Source organism: Panulirus ornatus, chromosome 31 (assembly GCF_036320965.1).
Source record: "Panulirus ornatus isolate Po-2019 chromosome 31, ASM3632096v1, whole genome shotgun sequence".
In the NCBI taxonomy this organism is placed as follows: Eukaryota; Metazoa; Arthropoda; class Malacostraca; order Decapoda; family Palinuridae; genus Panulirus; species Panulirus ornatus.
The window spans coordinates 1,480,001-1,500,622 of NC_092254.1; the positions used below are offsets into that span (position 1 = coordinate 1,480,001).

The window sequence follows — 20,622 nt, forward strand, 5'->3', positions numbered from 1 at the left end:
GTAAATACGATGCAAAGAGCAGAAAATATTTTGAAATTGACGTCATTCAACAGCTTAATTGAATGTCATAAAGACAATTAAACGATATCATAACACCAAATTTGTATTTAGCATAGAATATACTTCTCATAATGAGTCTTTAAAGGAAATCTATTTTTCAGAGAAAAATACCAAAAGTTGAAGGTAATAATCACAGTGACGTATGTAAGGTAGGGCAGGTGCCCGGGGTAACACTCAACAGGTTTGTTTTTTGACCTATGTTACCCGATTGACATTTTCAATAGTTTGGTTTTGAGAGATAAAAAAGAAACTCGCCCACTTTTCAACTATAGTACTATTCTGCTACTACCAGTTGCATTACCGCTTCTGCGTTATACTTTTGATCAAATAAATCTTTAACTTTAAATGTTTAAGTTGATATTCATTTATGTTTGGCCTAACTTTTCAGCAGTTTCTGATTACATTGTATATATTTTCATATACATCTACTGTATATATATTCTTAATCAAGCCAGGGGCGCAATTTCAGTGTCTGCCATAGGCGCTATTTCCCCTAGATACGTCCCTAAATGTAAGTCTCCCCTTAAAACCATTTTCTGTGGTATTCATAGACTAGAAAACGATTCAAGAAATTAGTAACTATTATAATAAGTAAAAGACGATGTCTAGTGGTATCTATATCAGACGATGTTTCGTTTCTTCCTCATTGTTTCATAATTATTGTTCACACCTTCCCAGAGTGTGTAGATTTTGTCACATGTTATGTGTGTTGAAGTGTTCCCTCTCCCCTACATACCACATCCACAATATAAGTCCAACTCTTTTAGTCATTGTTGGAGTATGTCTCTCACCTCTCCAGTATACTCTAGTATACTATGTTATTTTCTTTAACCATTCTTATGTATTCCTTCAGTAACATCAAAAACATCTTGACTTGTCCTTCTGTCAGCTATCCTCCCGTCGGCCAGACAGATAAACAGACAGATACCTTTATCTCTTATCTTTCACTTGAGGTTCATTGTTGGATTTATCAGTATTTGACCCGTCCATAGGTCATGTGTTGGTGTATTTGGGTGTACTCATGGCTCACAGTCACAGTTTTTTTTTTTTTTTTCCCCAAAGAAGGAACAGAGAAGGGGGCCAGATGAGGATGTTCCCTCAAAGGCCCAGTCCTCTGTTCTTAACGCTACCTCGCTAACGCGGGAAATGGCGAATAGTATGAAATATATATATATATATATATATATATATATATATATATATATATATATATATATATATATATATATATATATATATATATATATATATATATATATATATATATATATGTGAACCCACTTGCTGTATATAAAGGACTTAGTAAAACACACATTACAAGTACGACAAGCAATGTTATTATCTTTCATAACAATGATAACAGTCAATATAGAAGCCATACAAATGTAAGAAATATCTACAGCTATTGTTAATCTCTTCAATAATTTCAAATCTCATGTTTTTGACCCACTAACCACTAGAGTTCCACCTGCATACGGTTTTCTTCATATATCTGTCAAAAAAAGGACTTCAACCTTTCTACTCTCTCTCTCTCTCTCTCTCTCTCTCTCTCTCTCTCTCTCTCTCTCTCTCTCTCTCTCTCTCTCTCTCTCTCTCTCCACAGCTACATAATACATAGATCAAATATCAATTCATTTACCATATGTATATCAAGGTCATCTTTTACTCATACCTTCAGATTTCCTTTCATTTCGTGTCTTTCACAATGAATGATTGTATTGACCAAGTGATGACCAGTGTCAGGGCGACCCAGAGTGGGCCCAGTGACCCGGCTTCCTCAACACAAGACACACATGTGTCACAAGTCCAGACATGACCCTCCTGTGTGGCCTATCTTGACCTATACATGCTTTGCCTTTGATACATATGTATACATGTGTCCGCTGGAAGGTTCTGGAAGCAATTGAGGCAGGTATGTGTGGTCAGCAGGTGTGGAAGGGGGCCACCCTGGCTCCTTGGGTGGCTATGACAGCGGCAGAGGAGTCAGCGTCGTCCCCCACAGCAGTGCCGGAGGGTGAGGGACAAGCCCTGGCAACGCCTTCGTCAGTAGTTGTTGCTGGCGGGATCGTGGGAAGAGGCTGGGACGCCCTAGGTCCTGTCTGATGGTCGACGGCTGCAGGTGCGGGAGTTCTGGGAGCAGATCCACCTACAGGAAGGTTCCGGAGGAGGTCGATGACCTCTAGGATCCCCCCAGGCCGTAGGGGCTTGCCCCGGGGCTCCCTCTCCTTCACCGCTCCTGCAGGAGACATCAAAGGCCGTCAGGATGACATTTGGGAAAAATAATTTGGCTCTCAACTGAAGAAGTATATCATTAGAATCTACAACTGCACACACACACACACACACACACACACACACACACACACACACATACACACACATCTCTGTGACCTGATATGGGAAGTGGTGACCGGTGTGACCCTTGGGCGCTGGGGCAGCCGAGGTCATCCTCTTGTGAGGCTAAGTGTGGAGGGGGCGGGGCGAGACCTCTGATCTGGGCTGACCTGGTCGTGACGGCGTCACCAGGGGCGCGGTTGTCGACTTCCTCTGACGGTAAGATGTCCACCAACTATATATATATATATATATATATATATATATATATATATATATATATATATATATATATATATATATGTTTTATTTGATATACCAAGTATTTTCAACTATTAAACATTCCCTAGATAATGGTATTTGGCTTATTGTGTTCTTCATTAAGGATAAGAGTGTATTGAAAATAATGAAGTCAATTTGAATACTGTTTCATTGTGTTATTCATATAATGATGTAGTACACGCCTTATGAAGCAGCTATTTCGAAACATCAACTGAATCAGAGAAACACTGGAGTTTGAAAACTGGCCAATGGCAGCGGCGGTTATATACCGTGAAGGTAGCCAGAATAATTCTACGTTCTCCTCGATCCATTATTTTAATCTTTACATTTTATGTATATGTATGTATAAGTATAAAATTAATTAATTGGTGTATGTATAATCATCTAATGGCAATATTTGAAATAGTATTCAAGTTATTACATGATTCAATTATTTCAAAAATGTCTACATTATGACGTCATTTTGGCGCCAAAATTTGTCGTCCGCGTCAGTGTGTCGTCAACCGGCGGGTTGGCTACACGCTGATCACGCAACACAAAAAGCACTAATTTTCACGTGAATTCTGAGACACAGTATTATTTAAGAAGTGGTATCACGTTGGCGAAGGTAACAAGGAAGAGAAAGGAAACATTCCCCGGAAGACGGCGAAACTGATGGAGGAAATTTACGATTAGGTGAGTTTATTTGATCCCCGGGTCGGCCAGATGGGGGCCCTGGTGATGGCTGGTCATTAGCAGGTAATCAGCTTTGAAATGTCAATAACAGCAGATTAAGATTACGGAATTATTTATCATGAATTTGTGAATAATGTCAATAATTTTGCACATTTATTGTAATAGTGATAATGTTGATTAAGAATTATTGCAAAAAATATGGCGGAAGCTGAAAATTATAGAGAAAATATTTAATCTGGCATTTCTTGTCAGCTTTGCAGTCAAAGGGTTTGTTATCCTCGTCTCAGTACTTCAACCTCCAGTGTATTTCATAGGATAATAATGTCAGCCTCAACACTACCAGCTCGCATATTTTGTGACGTCATAAGTGCCCAGTCATTGAATGGCGGGAACTCATCTTCAGGGTTTCGAGAAATTTCGATGTGTATTTATTTACAGTGAATTTCCTATCGTCATGGAAGTCCTGCTTATCTTATAGATAAATACTTATTATTTCAGTGGTTATTGTTACAATATATTGATAGGTTAATGTTAGAATGTATTAATATGATAATTACCTGTTCTTTGCGTATGAGAAATATTTTAATGTTAGAATATTTTGATATGATAATTACCTCTTCTTTGCGTATGAGAAATATTTTAATGTTAGAATATTTTTATATGATAATTACCTCTTCTTTGCGTATGAGGAATATTGAGGAGTTCCATAATGTTTTTATGGGACGTTCCCTTCGCTTGCGGGGGTTCCTCTCCTTCCATTTGAGGGGGAGGGGTCGTTTTTCTTGTCCCCTCCTGCAATACCTCCACCTGCAAGATGCTCCCACCTCCTCCTCCACCTTCTAAGCCACCTCCACCCTCCAAAGCTCCTCCTCCAGTCTCCGTTTCTTGCTCTACTTCCGTGATGGTCCCAGCCGCTTCCCTGGCCTGGAGGTTCAGGTTACGATGCGAACGCAGTCGATGGAGTCGGATGGAGATCACAACACCAAACACAACTGTAAGGTCATTAGAGGTTGTTGATATGGTACTGTAATAGGATTAGGACAGTAGGGATACAGTTATGGTTTTTTGATAGTCGAGCATATTTGGGATTCATACAGAAATTAGTTAGGCTCAGAGAAACATGTTTTGGAACGTATGAAAAGGAATGGAAGAGCAACTTAAACGATACTGGTGTAACGTTACTTGTGTTGTTGCGAGATGTTACGTAAGCTGTAGCGTAACGCTTGACCTTCACTGGAGTATATGTTTGTGCAGTACACAGCTTGTTGCACACGACCAGGCATAGTGCAGTTGCATCGAGGGTTTGTTGTTTTGTCTGTGTCTGTGAGCGTCATTCCTCACATATACGTATATGTCTGTATTTGTATGCGTGCGTCTGTGTTTACGTGTGTGTGTATTTACCGATATGTACATATACGTAAATTTACACACACGCATGTATACTAGTGTGTGTGTGTGTGTGTGTGTGTGTGTGTGTGTGTGTGTGTGTGTGCACAGTACATATTTGTATGTGGGTATGACAGAATTCAAGTGACTGACCCAGTAGTAGTAAAGATAGGGTGACTGTGGCCATGGCTAGTGGTCCGGTGAGAGGATGGCCCTGGGGGGCCAACCTGGCCCACTGGCAGTGGTCTCCCGTGTGGCCCGGGCCGCACATGCACGTGTAGCCGGGTCGCTGATCCAAGCACGTGCCCCCGTGCAGGCACGGCTGCCACGTGCACTCGTTCACGTCCTGGCACGTGTTACCCACCAACTCCCGTCCTGGCGCACACCTGTCATGGGGCAAGACGATTGACAGGTGTGGCATTAAAGAGACAGGTGTGTCCCTTTATAATGACAGGTGTAAATCTGTAGTTGGTATGACCCCAAATCTCCGATATTAGCGTGACCTTACTTGACCTAGAAACATGATGACTTTACTTGAACCCTGAACTTACAGCTGGTGAGTGACCTCTTTCGAGGTGTCCTGACCTGCAGGTGGGATGACCCCAGGTGTTGGTGGCGCAGGTCAGTGGTGGGGTGCAGGTGGTGTTGGCACAAGGGTTAAGAACTGAGCACCCCGGCTCCAGGCCCGCCAGGGTCGTGACCTGACCCCAGGTCGTGCCGTTGGCAGATGGTGGCAGGGGTAGGGAACGACCACACAGTCGTAGGTCGTCCAGACACACTAGGGGGGAGGAGGGGAGGTGGTTATAAGTGTGAAGAACATGGAGTCAAAGATCTGGATAATATAGACGTATTTGTTGACAGCGTAGTATAACCACTACAATGTCTGTCTTGAAAAGCAATAATTACGTTGTAATGATAGTATCATGGCACTATATCATCACACACAATGTGCGTGTGTGTATCATACCAAGACGGAAGGAAACATCACAGTTTCTCTCAACGTCCGGGTCACGACCTTGCTCACCATTGTAATTCCTCCGCAGTGTCTGGGGAACGACTTGTTTATGTGCCATGCTAACAATGTTGGGAGTGGGGGTCACACTGTGTGTGCTTTGTCTGGTGAAGACATAACTCGCGCAGAACAAGTCTTTGTTATTGTGTTAGTGTATTACGGTCTTAAGATGTAAGTGACTCCGATGCGTCCATCTCATCCTCCGCGTCCCGCCCATTGTGCGCCCATGTCCTCTACTAACACTGTCATTTGGACAGCGTCCCGCCTGTCTTTATACTTCAGTGGGACGTAAAGCCATCCATATTTTATTACTGCAAATATTTTTTTAATTTGCTGTACAGGAGGAGAGGGGTTAGAGAACAGAACTTACATGTTCATAAAAAAACAAAACATTTTCTAAGTCAGGATATCTTGAAGGTTTAGATAGAACGTGGATTAAATGAGATTATATACAAATTTACATACATGGGGAGACACATGATCACAACAGAAAAGAACAGTACAGGGAAGGTGGTATGGTATTAGTTTGCAGACTGGACTACGTTCTGTACGTGTCAACACAGGTCACACATCTGCTGTCAGGTCGTACTGTCAGCTGCTTACCGTTGTGGTAGGCGTACTTACCGCCATTGTAGTACTTACCATAGTGGTTGTGGTAGTCGTACTTACCGCCATTGTAGTACTTACCATAGTGGTTGTGGTAGTCGTACTTATCGCCGTTGTAGTTGTGTAGTTGGTCGTACATAGTGACTTATGTTCTGGTCGACCTGCTTACCTATTCTGTAGGTCGATCATTCAGTGGTAGAAGCCCTGGTGGTCGTACTTTCAGTGGTGGATGGTCGTACTTACCAGGTTGGAGGGTCGTACTCACCAGGGTGGAGGGTCGCACTCCCTCGTGTGGGGGGTCGTACTTACCAGGGTGGAGGGTCGTACTCACCTTGGTGCAGGTCGTGGTGGACGGTGACCAGGCTAAGGGCCAGGAACTCTGGCACTCCGCCCACACTCACGCCGTCGTGTTTGTCCACCTGGAGGGTTGTGGGTGGTCGTGCGCCGCCACGCCCTCCACGACCCTCCAGCATCGCCAACGACTCGTTCCGTCGCCAGTCGTCACCGTCGTCCACGCTGATGACCAGGTTGTCGCCGTGACGCTCGGCCGTGACGGTGTGCCACGCCCCGTCACCCAGGGGCTTCCCCTCCACACACGCCTCCCGCGTCACCCAACCTACGCCAGACACCGACACGCACGCCACGCCAGCACGCAGCTGAGGGCGTGGGGAGGCAGGGTCATTACCCGGGTAAACCTTGTGTATAATAGAGCTATATGGTCGTTTTGCTCCTACAGAAGCACGTGAAATGAGGCCTTACTCACTAATTACTAATTGCCGATGAGGCAGTGATAATTACAGCCGGTGATGGTGCAGGTACAGCAGGTTGTTACAGGTACAGCAGGCGGTACAGACCGCCGACTTACGTGGAGGGAGAGGGCGGCGTTGTTCTGCCGCTGAGCAAGGCGCAGCAGAAGGCCATGGCGGGGTCCCGTCGCCCTGACGCGCACCTGCGCCCTCACCGCCCGGGGCGGCGGGGTGAACGACAGCGCCATCTTCATGAAGGAGGAAGACCCCAGGGTGACGGACGGCGTGGGCGTGTCACATCTCGGACCCGCCCACCCGGCCTGGCACTGGCACCGTGGGTGGTGCAGGCCGCCCAGGCACGCCCCCCGGTGACCACAGCCGCCCGGGCAGGCGGCGTCCTGGGGTGGGCATCCTGGGGTGGTGCCGCGGTGGTAGGGCGCCTCCCCCAGGTCCAGCAGCTGCAACAAAGCTGCAAGATAGTCAGTCTGGGGCGCTCTCTCCCCGCGCCCGCTGCCCCGCCCACGTCTGGTGCCCCACCCACACCCACAATGGCCTACTGCCCTTACCTGACCATTGACGCGGAGATGGGAGAGGCAGCCCTTCAACGGGCGTGCCGTGGGCGTGGCACTCCAGCCCTGGGTCTCTGGGCGTGGGGGCCTGTGAGCCAGCCCGCCCACCTGTAGTGGCCATCCACCAACCCACGCCCCTGGCGCCCGAGGACGCGTCCATGCCGCCCGCGCCACACAGTGCGCGTCGTCGAGGTCGTCCTGGTCCCGCCCACGTCCACACAGGTCAACCATCACGCCCACACCCTGCAGACGACACCACCACGTCAGTCACCGACGGTGTCCTACCATCGTCAGTAGACAGGGAGGAATACACCAGCATCGTCAAGAACATCTGGCTCCCCAGGGAGGAGCCCCCCACCTTACCCAGCTCCTGCCCTCAGCACAGCCTTAAGGCCACTGCAGGGACCCCATGCAAGGGTCTGGAGACTGCGTAACTCACCTGGGGGTCGAGGCGTAGGTTGCGTAACTCACCTGGGGGTCGAGGCCTAGGTTGCGTGACTCACCTGGGGTCGAGGCGTAGGTTGCGTAACTCACCTGGGGGTCGAGGCGTAGGTTGCGTAACTCACCTGGGGGTCGAGGCGTAGGTTGCGTGACTCACCTGGGGGTCGAGGCGTAGGTGGAGGGCGTGCCAGTCCCCGTCGTTAACCGTCGTGTTGACCTCGAGCTTCACGGATCCTCTTGGGCCTTCAAGCAGGACCTGCGGTCGTCCTCCCGACAGCTGCACGGCCAACAGGGGCGTGGCTGAGGTCCTAGGGGGCCCCTGGTGGCCTGCGGAGGATGCCAGGGGCCCGGAGTAGAGGAGGATAGCTTGAGAACGTGAGGTGAGGACGTCGAAGGATATTGTCGTGGGGAGGCAAGGAGGGAGGGCTGGGAGCCACACCCACCCCTCGCCCTGGAACGAACGCCCCAGGACCTTACACCGGGGGCCCCACGACCCCCCGGGGCACACACACCTGCAGGTAGGGGGACACACCTGTAGTGGGCCAGCCAGGCACAGTGTATGGTGTATAGATGTCAAGCGAAGGACCCTACAGCTTGTATAAGACCTTGAACATTTGCTGAAGGCCCTACACACATTGAGGGGTTATATATACACACATGATTTAGACGATATACAAACCTTCATTTTGTATGGGATTACACACACACACACACACACACACACACACACACACACACACACACACGTACTCTGACCTGTTAAGAATCTTCGCTTGAGTCGTACTGTTTGCTTTCCTGTTTCTGTTGGAAGCTGTTACCTGTTGCCGTTGTGGGACCTGACGCAGCGGCCCCCATTGAGACAGGTGTTGGGCGTGCAGGTGTAGGGGTCGTGGGCGTGGGCGTGGCAATCGCGGGCATGGGTCAGGCGTGGGGTCACCAGAGCCGTAGAGTTCGTGTCTACAACCTGTAACAGCTCAGGTCAGGTCAGGTCACTGTGTGTTTGTGTGTGTGTGTGTGAGTACAATAATAATGAACTTGAGGATAAAAACGTACATGCATTGTTTACACGAGCATGTGTTTAAGTGTGTGTTTGTGTGTGTATATAATGCCGTGGTTACATAGTTATTTTTCTATCTTTTCTACCCAGTTCATCCCAGCCCTCTTACCTGTATGACCTTTTCCCTTTCCCAGCCCTCTCACCTGTATGACCTGTTTCCTCTCCCAGCCCTCTCACCTGTATGACCTGTTCCCTCTCCCAGCCCTCTCACCCGTATGACCTGTTCCCTCTCCCAGCCCTCTCACCTGTAAGACCTGTTCCCTCTCCCAGCCCTCTCTCACCTGTATGACCTGTTCCCTCTCCCAGCCCTCTCACCTGTAAGGAGAGTGAGGTGGAGGCCAGGGAGGTCGCCGAGGAAGGGTCAAGGTCACGACCTTTGGCCTCCAGGTCAGAGGGATGGTCGGGGTCGGGCCTCCGTGTCGGTCCCTCGTTCGGGGCCCTCGATGGGGCCTCCTGCTCTCGTAGGAGGGTTTCAGGGCCCTCCTCCTCCTGCCGGATGGCCACCTTCAGGCCCGTCGCCGCCTCTAACTACCCAGGGGAGGCCACGAACGAGGCAGTTAGCGTTCACAACCATAATGACGATGTGACATTACAGAGACTAAAATGTTAATCTAAATGACCCTTCAGTGCTGTAAATGGCCTGTCAGGGATGTAAATTGCCTTCCAGAGCTATAGATGATCCTTCAGCATAGTTCAATAAATGGCTGTTCACTGCTGTTAATGGCCCTTCAGTGCTCTAAATGATTAAATGGCCATATTTGAATAGATTGCCATTTCAGTGTAGTAAATGGCCTCATGTTATAATTACCTCGTTAATTCCATTTAATCAGTTGTAAGTGATTGTCTCTGAATATGAAGTAATGTTTAGCTTGATATCAACCATGTGTGCAGTTAAAAGCTTTTTTTTTTTCTACTTATCATTAATGTTGAATGGCATTGTCTTTATACTACTGATGATTATGTTTACATTCGTAACGTGATAAGGTTATGAAGGTCACTGACCTGACCAGTATGTAGTGCCAGAAGACCCTGTAGCTTGATGGGGTCCATGAACCGCCCACTGCCTTCCCTGACGCTGAGCCAGATGTTGGTCGAGGTGGAGACGTCCACGGTGTTGGAGGAAGTGTTGGAGATGGCGGAGGGATGTTGGAGGGGCTCGCCATACACGCTGACCACCTCCACCGTGCAGTCCGCCCCTCCCTCAACTATCTCCAACACCTGTTGCGTTAGTGTCCCCAGCACCCCGCCACCACCCTGGGCGTCATAGAGTACAGTGTATTAGGGGAGAGAGAGAGAGAGAGAGAGAGAGAGAGAGAGAGAGAGAGAGAGAGAGAGAGAGAGAGAGAGAGATCCTATGTCACTCAACTCAGAGTATTTCTTAGCATTACATCAGTCAGGGTCCTTACCGTTGGGGTCCAGCCCTTGGCCAGGTCCTCGGGCGTGGAGGGAGTCAGGGCGATGTGAGCGGCGTTCCCCAGGGCCTCAGGGCTGAGGTACCTGACCAGGACCGTCATGTTGGCTTCCACCCCCGTCTGCTGCCACACCCGGTCACTCACGGCGAACTGGAGTTCGTACCTAACGTGGACAAGGAAACTGTTTGTACCTGGGTCTGGAGTCTGCGGAGGGTTGGTCATGGGGTTCACCCTATGGGTGAGATGGTACTTTTTTCTCTGGTACGACGGTACGACCCTTGAGCAAGACGGTACGACCCTTGAGCAAGACGGTACGACCCTTGAGCAAGACGGTACGACCCTTGAGGTAGACGGTGCGACCCTTGAGCAAGACGGTACGACCCTTGAGCAAGACGGTGCGACCCTTGAGCAAGACGGTACGACCCTTGAGGAAGACGGTGCGACCCTTGAGCAAGACGGTGCGACCCTTGAGCAAGACGGTACGACCCTTGAGCGTGACAATACGACCCTTGGATATGATTGTCTTATTTAAGGGTCGTTAAGGTTTGAAGTATTCATTAGCTCTGTGTATATGTTCTGCTTCGTTTAATGATTATATATATATATATATATATATATATATATATATATATATATATATATATATATATATATATATATATATATATATATATATTATTGTAACCACGCGCCATCTGCTGAGGCCCAGGAGATTCTGAAACTTAGATGGCTTTCAGAATCTCTGACTGTTCCTGGACGTCAGCAGGAGGTGCCAGTAACGTGATAAACAGTAATATTATTTGACACGCAGGGTTGAAGGATGAGACAGTCATCATCCCGTCCATATCGAAGTAAGACGTATATATAGTCCTATATCAAGGGTGATCTGTGATCCGCCTCTTGTCAAGTGTGAGCCTCGTTATCGCCATAGAAAATAGGATTGTGAATACACATTAAGAAAACATGAAATTGAGACGACCTTTTGTAGATTTTGATATAAGAATAAGTAATTTTATGCATAGATGGGTGACCTAAAGCAGACATTGAATGACCATATATATGAGAAATATTATATAAAAGACGTTACCATATTTTATTGACAATGGGAACAGTTCGCAATCCGGTAAAGAAAGCGGGTCATGGGTTACTTATGAGGTTGAATGGAACAAGTTGAAATGTTTGAGTAAATGAAGTTCTCATTAGCTGCAGGTATGTGGACGTGGAAGGTCTTATTACAGGAATGTCTAATCACACGAAGATCTGATCAAATCAGTCTAATTATTTGAGGATCTAATCACATGGAAACCTGGTCATGTTGTGGTGTGTGGCTTGAGGTGGGGATGGTGGTGGAGATGTTGGAGATGATGGTAGGGATGGTGGTGATGTTGGTTCAGATGGAGATAAGAAAGAGACATGGTTCTCGCCCATGTTGCCTGTCGTGGGGGTGAAAACAGTGTTACACCACGGAAGAATCACACAAGATGAATGTCGGGAAAGACTAAAACTACGATTTTTTTTTCCTTCCCGTCGTGGGCGGCGGGCGAAGACAGTGCCAACCCGCGGGGATGCGGGGAACAAGGAGGAATCTGAACTCTATTTCGAAAGTCATAGAGGCGAAGAGCATGACGAGGGTACGTTTTTTTTCCCTTCCTAGTGGGAGAGAAGATAGTGCTGTTCCACAGGTAGTGCGTGGAGTTGGGATGAGAGAGAGAGAGAGAGAGAGAGAGAGAGAGAGAGAGCTGCATCATCTGATGTGGAGTAAGGCGACAATAGGGTCGTTATATAAGTGCACAGGAGTAGGGGCACCACTGGTGCAGGGAGGGGACACCACAAGTGCAGGGAGGGGACACCACAGGTGCAGGGAGGGGACACCACAGGTGCAGGGAGGGGACACCACAGGTGCAGGGAGGGGACACCACAGGTGCAGGGAGGGGACACCACAGGTGCAGGGGAGTTGTGCTCACCTTCCCTGCCTGAGGTGGTGTGAGGCCGTGACAGCACCGGTGTGGTCATCCAGGGAGAAAAGCGGATGTGGGTGGCCTGCCCACCGGAAGGTCTTGTCGTGCAGGTCCCAGTCGTCCGGGTCGTCCACCCACACACGACCCAGGGGCGCCTCCCGACCCACACCCTGACGCAGGGAAAAGGAAAGAAAATATACGTCTCAGAATCTCCATTTTGGGTTGTGGGTCATGGAGTGGTAATAGAAAGCTTCAGACTCAAGCTACGGAGCAGGGCGCCATGTGGGTTGCTCTCTCTCTCTCTCTCTCTCTCTCTCTCTCTCTCTCTCTCTCTCTCTCTCTCTCTCTCTCTTAAGTCTTACTTTCTCGCAACATTCACCCACCCATACCCACTCTAACATTAATCAGAAACCGTTAGAAAGCATCACAGTTAGACACTGATTTCTCGTTTTCTAAGAATCTTTCTTTCTTTTCCCCTCCTTTTCCCCCGAGGTTTCTACACCAGCAAGATCTCAAGCCACGCGGAGCGGAGGAGCGTTCATCCTTAACTAAACAGGGTCCAGTCCTTCCCTCACCACGTCTCACCAAACAGGAACTCCTCAAAGAAGGCCAAACTTCCTCGATGGTTCCAAATGTTTGTTTATCATCCTCAAGTCCCAAAGGGTCGGCTCCAGGTCGCTCGACTCTGATTGGCTTGATTTGCATACGGATGAGGCCAGCTGAGGCCCTGATTGGCTCTCGGGGGGATTCAAGTGGACGTCTCGGAAGCGGGAGATTCGATGACATAAGAGTGAGATCGTGTGAATCACACGAGAGAAAGGGAGAGAGAGGAAGGCGTAGGTCCAGACACGTAACATGAGTCAGAAAGACGTATAGTGCTATAGATGAGATAGTGTCAAAGGTAACAGTTCCCACAGCTAACACAGCTTCCGTGTCTAAGATACAAGCAAGCTGATATTTTTGGAGGAACGTTCGTACGAAGCTAAATCTTATATATTGGAACAGTTGATGTCCTAATCTGAAAAGAGTCCAGCCTTCTCGTATAAAGATGGGAGGGAATCTTGAGGATTTTTATAAAGGGGGAATCTTTGGGTCGCTGCTCCCAAAATGAAGACGAATTAAGGACAAGCGAGAGGAGAATTAGCTGGTCAGGGGCTGGAAGTCGGCAGACAGGAGTGACACAGAAAGTAATCACAGTAAGAGATCGTCCCTCTCTCGTGTGTGTGTGTCTGTGAGAGAGAGAGAGAGAGAGAGAGAGAGAGAGAGAGAGAGAGAGAGAGAGAGAAGGCGGGGGTTTTAAGTCGATTGGAATTTGGGGAATTGGAGGAAACGAGAGAGAGAGAGAGAGAGAGAGAGAGAGAGAGAGAGAGAGAGAGAGAGAGAGAGAGAGAGAGAGAGATGTGAGAAAGAGACAGACACTCGCCTGCGTCTTCCAGAGGTACACAGTCTTGGCAGCGGGTCGCATTGGGTTGTCGTTGAGGTCGTCCACGACCACAGTCACGGTGGTCGTGTCGTTCACGGCCTCTGCGTCCGCCAGGAGCACCTCCACCAGGAGCTGCCGATGCTTCTCGCGATCCAGGGGAGCAGACGTCCACAGCTGCGCTCCGCCACGTCCGCTGTCCGCATCTGTCGAGGACCAGGCGAATTTCGGGCACATTATCCCATCGCGAATTATCGCGAGATATTGAAGTACGAAGAAATGATAGAAGTATATTCGGTGTGTGGTGGTACTTACGTAGGGTCCAAACCTGATGTGGATGTCGACTTCAACCTACTTACGTGGTCGAGTATGAGGTCGATATAGACCTTGGTGCTACATGAGGGAGTCATATGTCGATGTTTCGTTCCTACTTACCGGGGTTGATGTCGACCATGTTGCCAATAACGTAGGTCGAGGTCGACCTCTGGCCTCCGCTACTTACGTCGGTCGAGCCTTTGGTGGTACTTACGTGGGTCGAACCTCAGGTCGATGCTAGCGAGGACGTGAGGCGGGTTGGTCGGTGCTAGGGAGAATGTGAAGGGCGGACCGTGCCCTAAGGACCACAGGTCCTCGTCCGTAGCCCGGAGGGCCGCCAGGAGGGACGGAGGGGAGCCCTCAACGACATGGAGTGTTGTTGGAGGGAGGAGTCGTGGGGCGCAGTCGTTCACATCTGTGATGGTCAGGGAGAGGGTCGCCGTGGAGGTGAGGCTCGGGTAGCCGCGGTCTGTTGCCAGGATGAGCGCAGTGACCTCTGACCCCTGACCCTCAGGGTCGTCCCGGTCCAGCCCACGCAGGAGACGTACGCTCCCGTCCTTGTCCACACCCAAGGCGCCCACCGCACCCTCCATGCGGTAGTCAACGCCCTGGTGCCCACCCTAGGAGGAGGAGAGAGAAAATGAGATGAGAAAACGGAATGCATCTTGCCTCCTTAAGAGAAAATGGGGTGAATGTTGCCTCATGAAATAGATGGGATCACCATTGCTTTCTTGAGAGAGAAGGGAATGAATATTTCCTTGCTCTACGCTTGTATTTGTTGTTATAAATCTGTTGCTTTTATATACAGTACGGGGAGGAAGTCTACTTTTGAAGGACCCCATCTCATATGTACTTGCGTCTGGACGTATTAATAACGGAGAATAGATAAATAGAAGAATTAACATGCATTACGAACTTCAAATAGCACCAGCTCTCGCTACAAAGGTAGCAGATCTAGGCATATACATGGCAGTCGTCGCTATAAAAAGCACTCAGCTTCAGCTTGAGTCTCTCGTATGTAAATTAGGTCGGTAGTAAATCTTTCCCTGAACACGTACTTCACTACGTGTGTCCGGTACTGAACACCATCGGAGATCATTACCTGTAGATAGTCCCTCTCCCTCAGCCAGTGTTAATACTAGGCTGTTGAATTCTGTAGGTGTTAGGTTACTCGATTGTCGATTATAGTGGATCATATATATATATATATATATATATATATATATATATATATATATATATATATATATATATATATATATATATATATGATAGATTGGTTAGATAAATGACAAGAGTAGAAGGGTAGATAGATGATGAGTAACAGTAGACATCAACTGCCACACTGCGTGTGTCAGGTAATACACCCACACGTAACATCAACGTAGCGAGGCGCTCTCAAACATTCCTCGAGAGGGATTATTATTTAGCAGTAAGGAACCAGTCGGGACTTATCCCGGGATCCTACGGAGGACGTTAGGGGGGGTCTTAGACTCTGTAATGGCGGGTAGGGAACTCTGGACTTTTCCTGAGAGTTTACGATGGGTTTCAGATGGGCCGTCAGCGGTCGTTATGTGAATAAATTACAGTTTGGATACTTTCTCTCACAGGTGCCAACAACCTCTGGCTGTATATATGTATATATGTTTCTGTTGGTTTCCGTATATTCACTAACCTTTCTGTATTTTGTGGTTAATATATTTCACTTATGTCTGATTATTCATTTTAGGTAAGTATTGTAATAGATAAATGAATGATGATTATGATGATAATGACTAATATATCACACACGAAGTAATGTCTTGCGACATGTAGCCACCGTGACCCCAGATGTGGCAACAATGCATCATCAACGTCTTTACATCGCGGCGCCGCGCGCATGCGCACGTCTTGTCAGCTGCTGATGATGCTGTATTTCCTTACTGTGCGTTTCCCCCGTAGTCTTTTAACATGTTTATGTACAAAAGGAGGAAACAGGGACTCTCTTCTCTTTCTCCTCTCACTCTTATGAGCCTTTTTCTCCCATTTTATTTGGCCTTAAAAAGGCCAGACTAGACTTTGCTATTTTTTCCATCTGGTTTGTTTTACAGAGTGAGACATTTTTGAATAATTTGGAAAAAAATGAAGATATTTGATTCTGCTTCCATAGATTATTATCGTGGTTGGCCAGTCTGTCTTGTTTAGATTGTCAGGTGGTGGGGGTCAGGAAATACATAAGATGACATATTTCCAAAGTTTAGCCGTGTATGGAAAAAAGCAGACGTCACCACCATTGGTATTTAATGAACAGAAAATATTAGAATGCTGACTCGTGAGTTTTAGAAGGTCCTATGAGAGACTAGAGACGAAAGGGCTTCGTATTATTATTATTATTATTATTATTATTATTATTATTAAGATTTCCTTAAGGAATATCTTTTGATATCTAGTTTTTAAGATATTTTCTGATACAGTGATAAACTGTAGGTCTGTAGTCCTTTCATTAATCTTTTATTACGTCTCTTCTTTCCTTAAAAATGAACTTTCATATGAAAGGGAGAAAGTTTGATCCTTAAATTCTCTTTTAAAAGATAAAACGTTTATGATAAAGTAATTGGTTAATGGTGTTACTGGCGGTGAACAGTGTATCGTATTGTCTAGAGTGGCAACCAGTTACAGTATATTCTTATGAATTCCATATTTAAGCCTCACTCTGCGTGCTCATACCTGTCTACTTAATTATATTTCAGGTTCAAAACATGGATACATGCATGACTTGCCTCCAGGGTACAGCAGATTGGCTAGAACATTTTGCATCTTTTTGTTTTACTTTCATAGATAACATCTTTGATTAGATGACATTCTCTCTCTCCTCTCTCTCTCTCTCTCTCTCTCTCTCTCTCTCTCTCTCTCTCTCTCTCTCTCTCTCTCTGATTTTATTTAACGGTAAACTTTCTGCAAACCAAGTAATCTTTTAACGAGGATTCTATATCTCCACCAGACTACGAAAGCTACGGTTAAGCTTGGAGTCTCTTTTCTTGTGATGGCGTCCCGTAACCTAATACACGTCTGGGTAAACCAATAACCCAGTCGGGGAAACCTGCTTAGAGTAAACTCTCCAGTAAACCAGTCCCGCCCAGCAGGCTGGTGTGTTAGTCTCAATGGTGACCTTCACGGAATCGAATCAACTCAAGGGAAATCATTTGTTTACTTCCCTGTGTACGACCGCACGGCGTGGAGGTACGACCGCAGGTACGACCCCTGGACGTTATGTTACGGCCTCTGAGCAATACCGTACGACTCTTGACCACAACGCAACGATCCCTAGAGCAGGACGATACGATCTTTAAGCACGACGATACTACCCTAGATCTTTGACGGTACGACCCCTGGCGCTACGTTACGACCCTTGAACACGACGTTACGACCCTAGAGCATGACGGGACGACCCTTGAGCATGGCGGTACGACAGTTGAACATGACTGAACGATCTAATGAACACAATGGTATGACACTTGAGCACGACGGTCGTATTATCGTGCTCAAGGAGCTAAGAACCAAACCCACCGTCTCCCTTTTTTCTTTTCCCAAAGTTTTCGTCCAACTTTGGAAAATCCTTTCAGAAGATGTGTTCAAAGTGGAAATTAAGGCCTAGTGTCAGTTCTCCACTGTAATGGAATTCCGTGATTGGGTTGAAGATTGAAGGTCTACTAAGTTGTCGCATTAAAAGTATACTGTATAGCATATATTCCTCCCAGTGGCTCACTTGACATGAATTATACATTTGGGGAAAAGTTGTAGATTAACCTCAGAATCAAAAAGGTATACGTTGAGTACCTTTAGTGGGAAGAAAGTGGTTATTTAAATGATTTATCAATCAGTCACATGGTCAGTGCACTCTCATACAGTCATTAAACGATTCTTAATACTCATATTATTTAAACTTTAAAATGTCCTTCTCTCAAGAAATGACTAAATATCTTAGGATTTCGCACTTAGTTCCCTCCTTCCATTTTTATCAGAGCACACCACTAGGAAAGCCTCTTTGTTAACATTACTAAGCACCACTGGAAAGCCCCTATTGTCCATAGAAAAGGGATCTCTACTTGAAAAACTACAGAAAACGGAGAACTACTGGGAAGGCACTTGTCAACAGAAAACGGAGCATTACCTGAGAAACCCCCATTGTCAACAGAAAACGAAGCACCACTCGGTAGTGCCCATTGTAAGCTGTAATATTGACATTCGTTGAAAAAAAAAGGTCATTAAGGACTGCGTTTAATACACAATAGTATCTTCTCCTTCGACACTAATTGCAGATAAATTTCACTAAAGCTACATACCTTTATTGGGGATTTATTTAACAACGGGATTCCTTCGCTGCTAATGGGGTTTGGTGGCTAAAAAGATTTTTTTCTACTCACGAAGAGGGGATTTATTCGTTCAAGGGATTCACTCGTTTTACGAGATTATTCGTTAAGGGGATTTATTTCCGGGTGGGATTTATATCCTCCAAAGTTGGGCCGTTGATCAGGATTTACTCTCGGTTAGGATTACGTCGCCTCTCTCTCTCTCTCTCTCTCTCTCTCTCTCTCTCTCTCTCTCTCTCTCTCTCTCCTGATATCTTCTGTAACCTCGTCTCCCCTGGCTTAGAATACCACCTTGTGAAGAAAGCATCATTATTACGCTAGTTTTAGTGTGTGTGTGTGTGTGGTGTGTGTGTGTGTGTATGATTGTTCTCATCACCTTCTTCCTCCATTATGTTCCTCCTCGTCTTATCTCTCCTATCATCCCTTTCCTCTGGTTCTTCATCATATCTTTCCCATCGTGTGTCCCATCTTTCGCATGCATCGCTAGGGGTCGGCCCCCTGAGCCACCCTCCATATCTCTTATCTCTCGCTCTCAGATAAAGTCTCTCACCTCACATAAATTTCCTCATCTTTCAAGAGCCTTTCATCCTTGTGTCTCACTCATTTCCCTCGTATTTCACTCCAGTTTTCTCTCTCTTTCCTTCACTTTATCATTCTGAAATATTCCTGTATTGTGCTTCAGATGGCTATATATTTGTCTTCTACAATACCTATATATCTCTGCATATATTTCAGTCAACATCTCCTCGTTCGTTCTCTGTGTTTCATTCATCTCAGTTTTTCAGAACATTACGTTTTCTTCTCTAAATTCTTCCCTTCTTACTGAGGTAATTTTCAGAGACGTTCGTTTCCAGTAGTGTGGTCCAGGGTTTTCTTCGTCATCCGTTTTCTTTTTTTATCATGTGGTTCCTTACTATGTAGTGTCACAGTCCGTAACTTCTCGCTGGTGTCATTCTCTTTATGATCAAACTTAGATGATTAGGTTTAGTGTTATTCCTAATCTTATTACATTTAGAACCCTGTACACCCTATCATGCATACCTTATGCAATATAGCGTTAAACAATATATATTACTTGAAAGATCAAATTACACGTAATTCTAACCCTTAGTCGACCTCAATTATGTATACTCTTGCACAAAGGTCCTGCCTTTCTATTCGTATGTATATATAGTCCGTTAATATTCATTTCCAGTCATGTCTGTCAGTACACTGTTACCTAACATGCATCTCACACCACCTCTGTACATTGTAGTACATAATGGATCTTGTAACTTAAAACTTATCATGTACTAGGCGTGAATAGGATATATATATATATATATATATATATATATATATATATATATATATATATATATATATATGTATATATATATATATATTATATATATATATATATTATATATATACATATATATATATATATATATATATATATATATATATATATATATATATATATATATATATATATATATATATATATATATATATATATATACTATTTTTCCGAGGATGAAATGTCTGTTCAAGTGTACTAAGGGATTCATCGCAGACCTTCATAACATAAATACCGGAGGGGCAGTAATGCGAGTTTAAAGCCAAAGAAAAATATGATATTGATTGTTAAAGTTTAGGATTTATTGCAATATTGTAAATATCAGACTTTTATGGTTGCAGGAGTGGAAAGGACATAAACAGCAGCAGCAGCAGCAAGGAAAAGATTTATAAGGAAACTAAAAGCAAAGATGGAAGGATAGTGGCTGAGACAGCACTCTGGGTGTGTGTGTGTGTGTGTGTGTGTGTGTGTGTGTGTGTGTGTGTGTGTGTCCTATCATTTTCCCAGCCACAGGTATATGTATATATTAAACTAATGATTCATTTTCTGAATCTGATTCTCGTGTTCTTCCTCAGTGTGATTCTCGAGTTCTCCCTCAGTCTGATTGTGATCGAGAATATGGCCTTAACTTCAATTGGTCTTCAGATTCTCGTGATGA

At 46.0% G+C, this 20,622-nt stretch overlaps 1 protein-coding gene and 1 long non-coding RNA gene across 4 annotated transcripts in view; one reads left to right on the forward strand and one right to left on the reverse strand.

Annotated features, from left to right (window-relative positions):
* Window positions 1-1,388: 1,388 nt before the first annotated feature.
* Window positions 1,389-20,622, reverse strand: part of LOC139758663 (putative neural-cadherin 2) — an 80,663-nt gene continuing 61,429 nt past the window's right edge. The window contains exons 12-27 of one of the 3 annotated variants that reach the window (XM_071680238.1): window positions 14,488-14,893; window positions 13,962-14,164; window positions 12,545-12,708; window positions 10,575-10,743; window positions 10,171-10,422; window positions 9,484-9,696; window positions 8,930-9,075; window positions 8,269-8,623; window positions 7,668-7,913; window positions 7,221-7,559; window positions 6,687-7,011; window positions 5,323-5,515; window positions 4,891-5,123; window positions 4,023-4,343; window positions 2,452-2,607; window positions 1,389-2,296 (exon numbers count right to left, since the gene is read on the reverse strand). In XM_071680238.1, coding sequence (XP_071536339.1) covers window positions 1,983-2,296; window positions 2,452-2,607; window positions 4,023-4,343; window positions 4,891-5,123; window positions 5,323-5,515; window positions 6,687-7,011; window positions 7,221-7,559; window positions 7,668-7,913; window positions 8,269-8,623; window positions 8,930-9,075; window positions 9,484-9,696; window positions 10,171-10,422; window positions 10,575-10,743; window positions 12,545-12,708; window positions 13,962-14,164; window positions 14,488-14,893 — 4,035 coding nt within the window. In that variant the 3' untranslated portion in view covers window positions 1,389-1,982. Of the gene's footprint in view, window positions 2,297-2,451; window positions 2,630-4,022; window positions 4,344-4,890; window positions 5,124-5,288; window positions 5,516-6,686; window positions 7,012-7,220; window positions 7,560-7,667; window positions 7,914-8,268; window positions 8,624-8,929; window positions 9,076-9,483; window positions 9,697-10,170; window positions 10,423-10,574; window positions 10,744-12,544; window positions 12,709-13,961; window positions 14,165-14,487; window positions 14,894-20,622 lie in introns of those variants that run through there. The other 2 variants (XM_071680239.1, XM_071680240.1) reach the window with 2 other exon arrangements.
* Window positions 2,755-20,622, forward strand: part of LOC139758664 (uncharacterized) — a 67,908-nt gene continuing 50,040 nt past the window's right edge. The window contains exon 1 of the long non-coding RNA XR_011714895.1: window positions 2,755-3,351. This is a non-coding gene — a long non-coding RNA (uncharacterized lncRNA). The remainder of the gene's footprint in view (window positions 3,352-20,622) is intronic.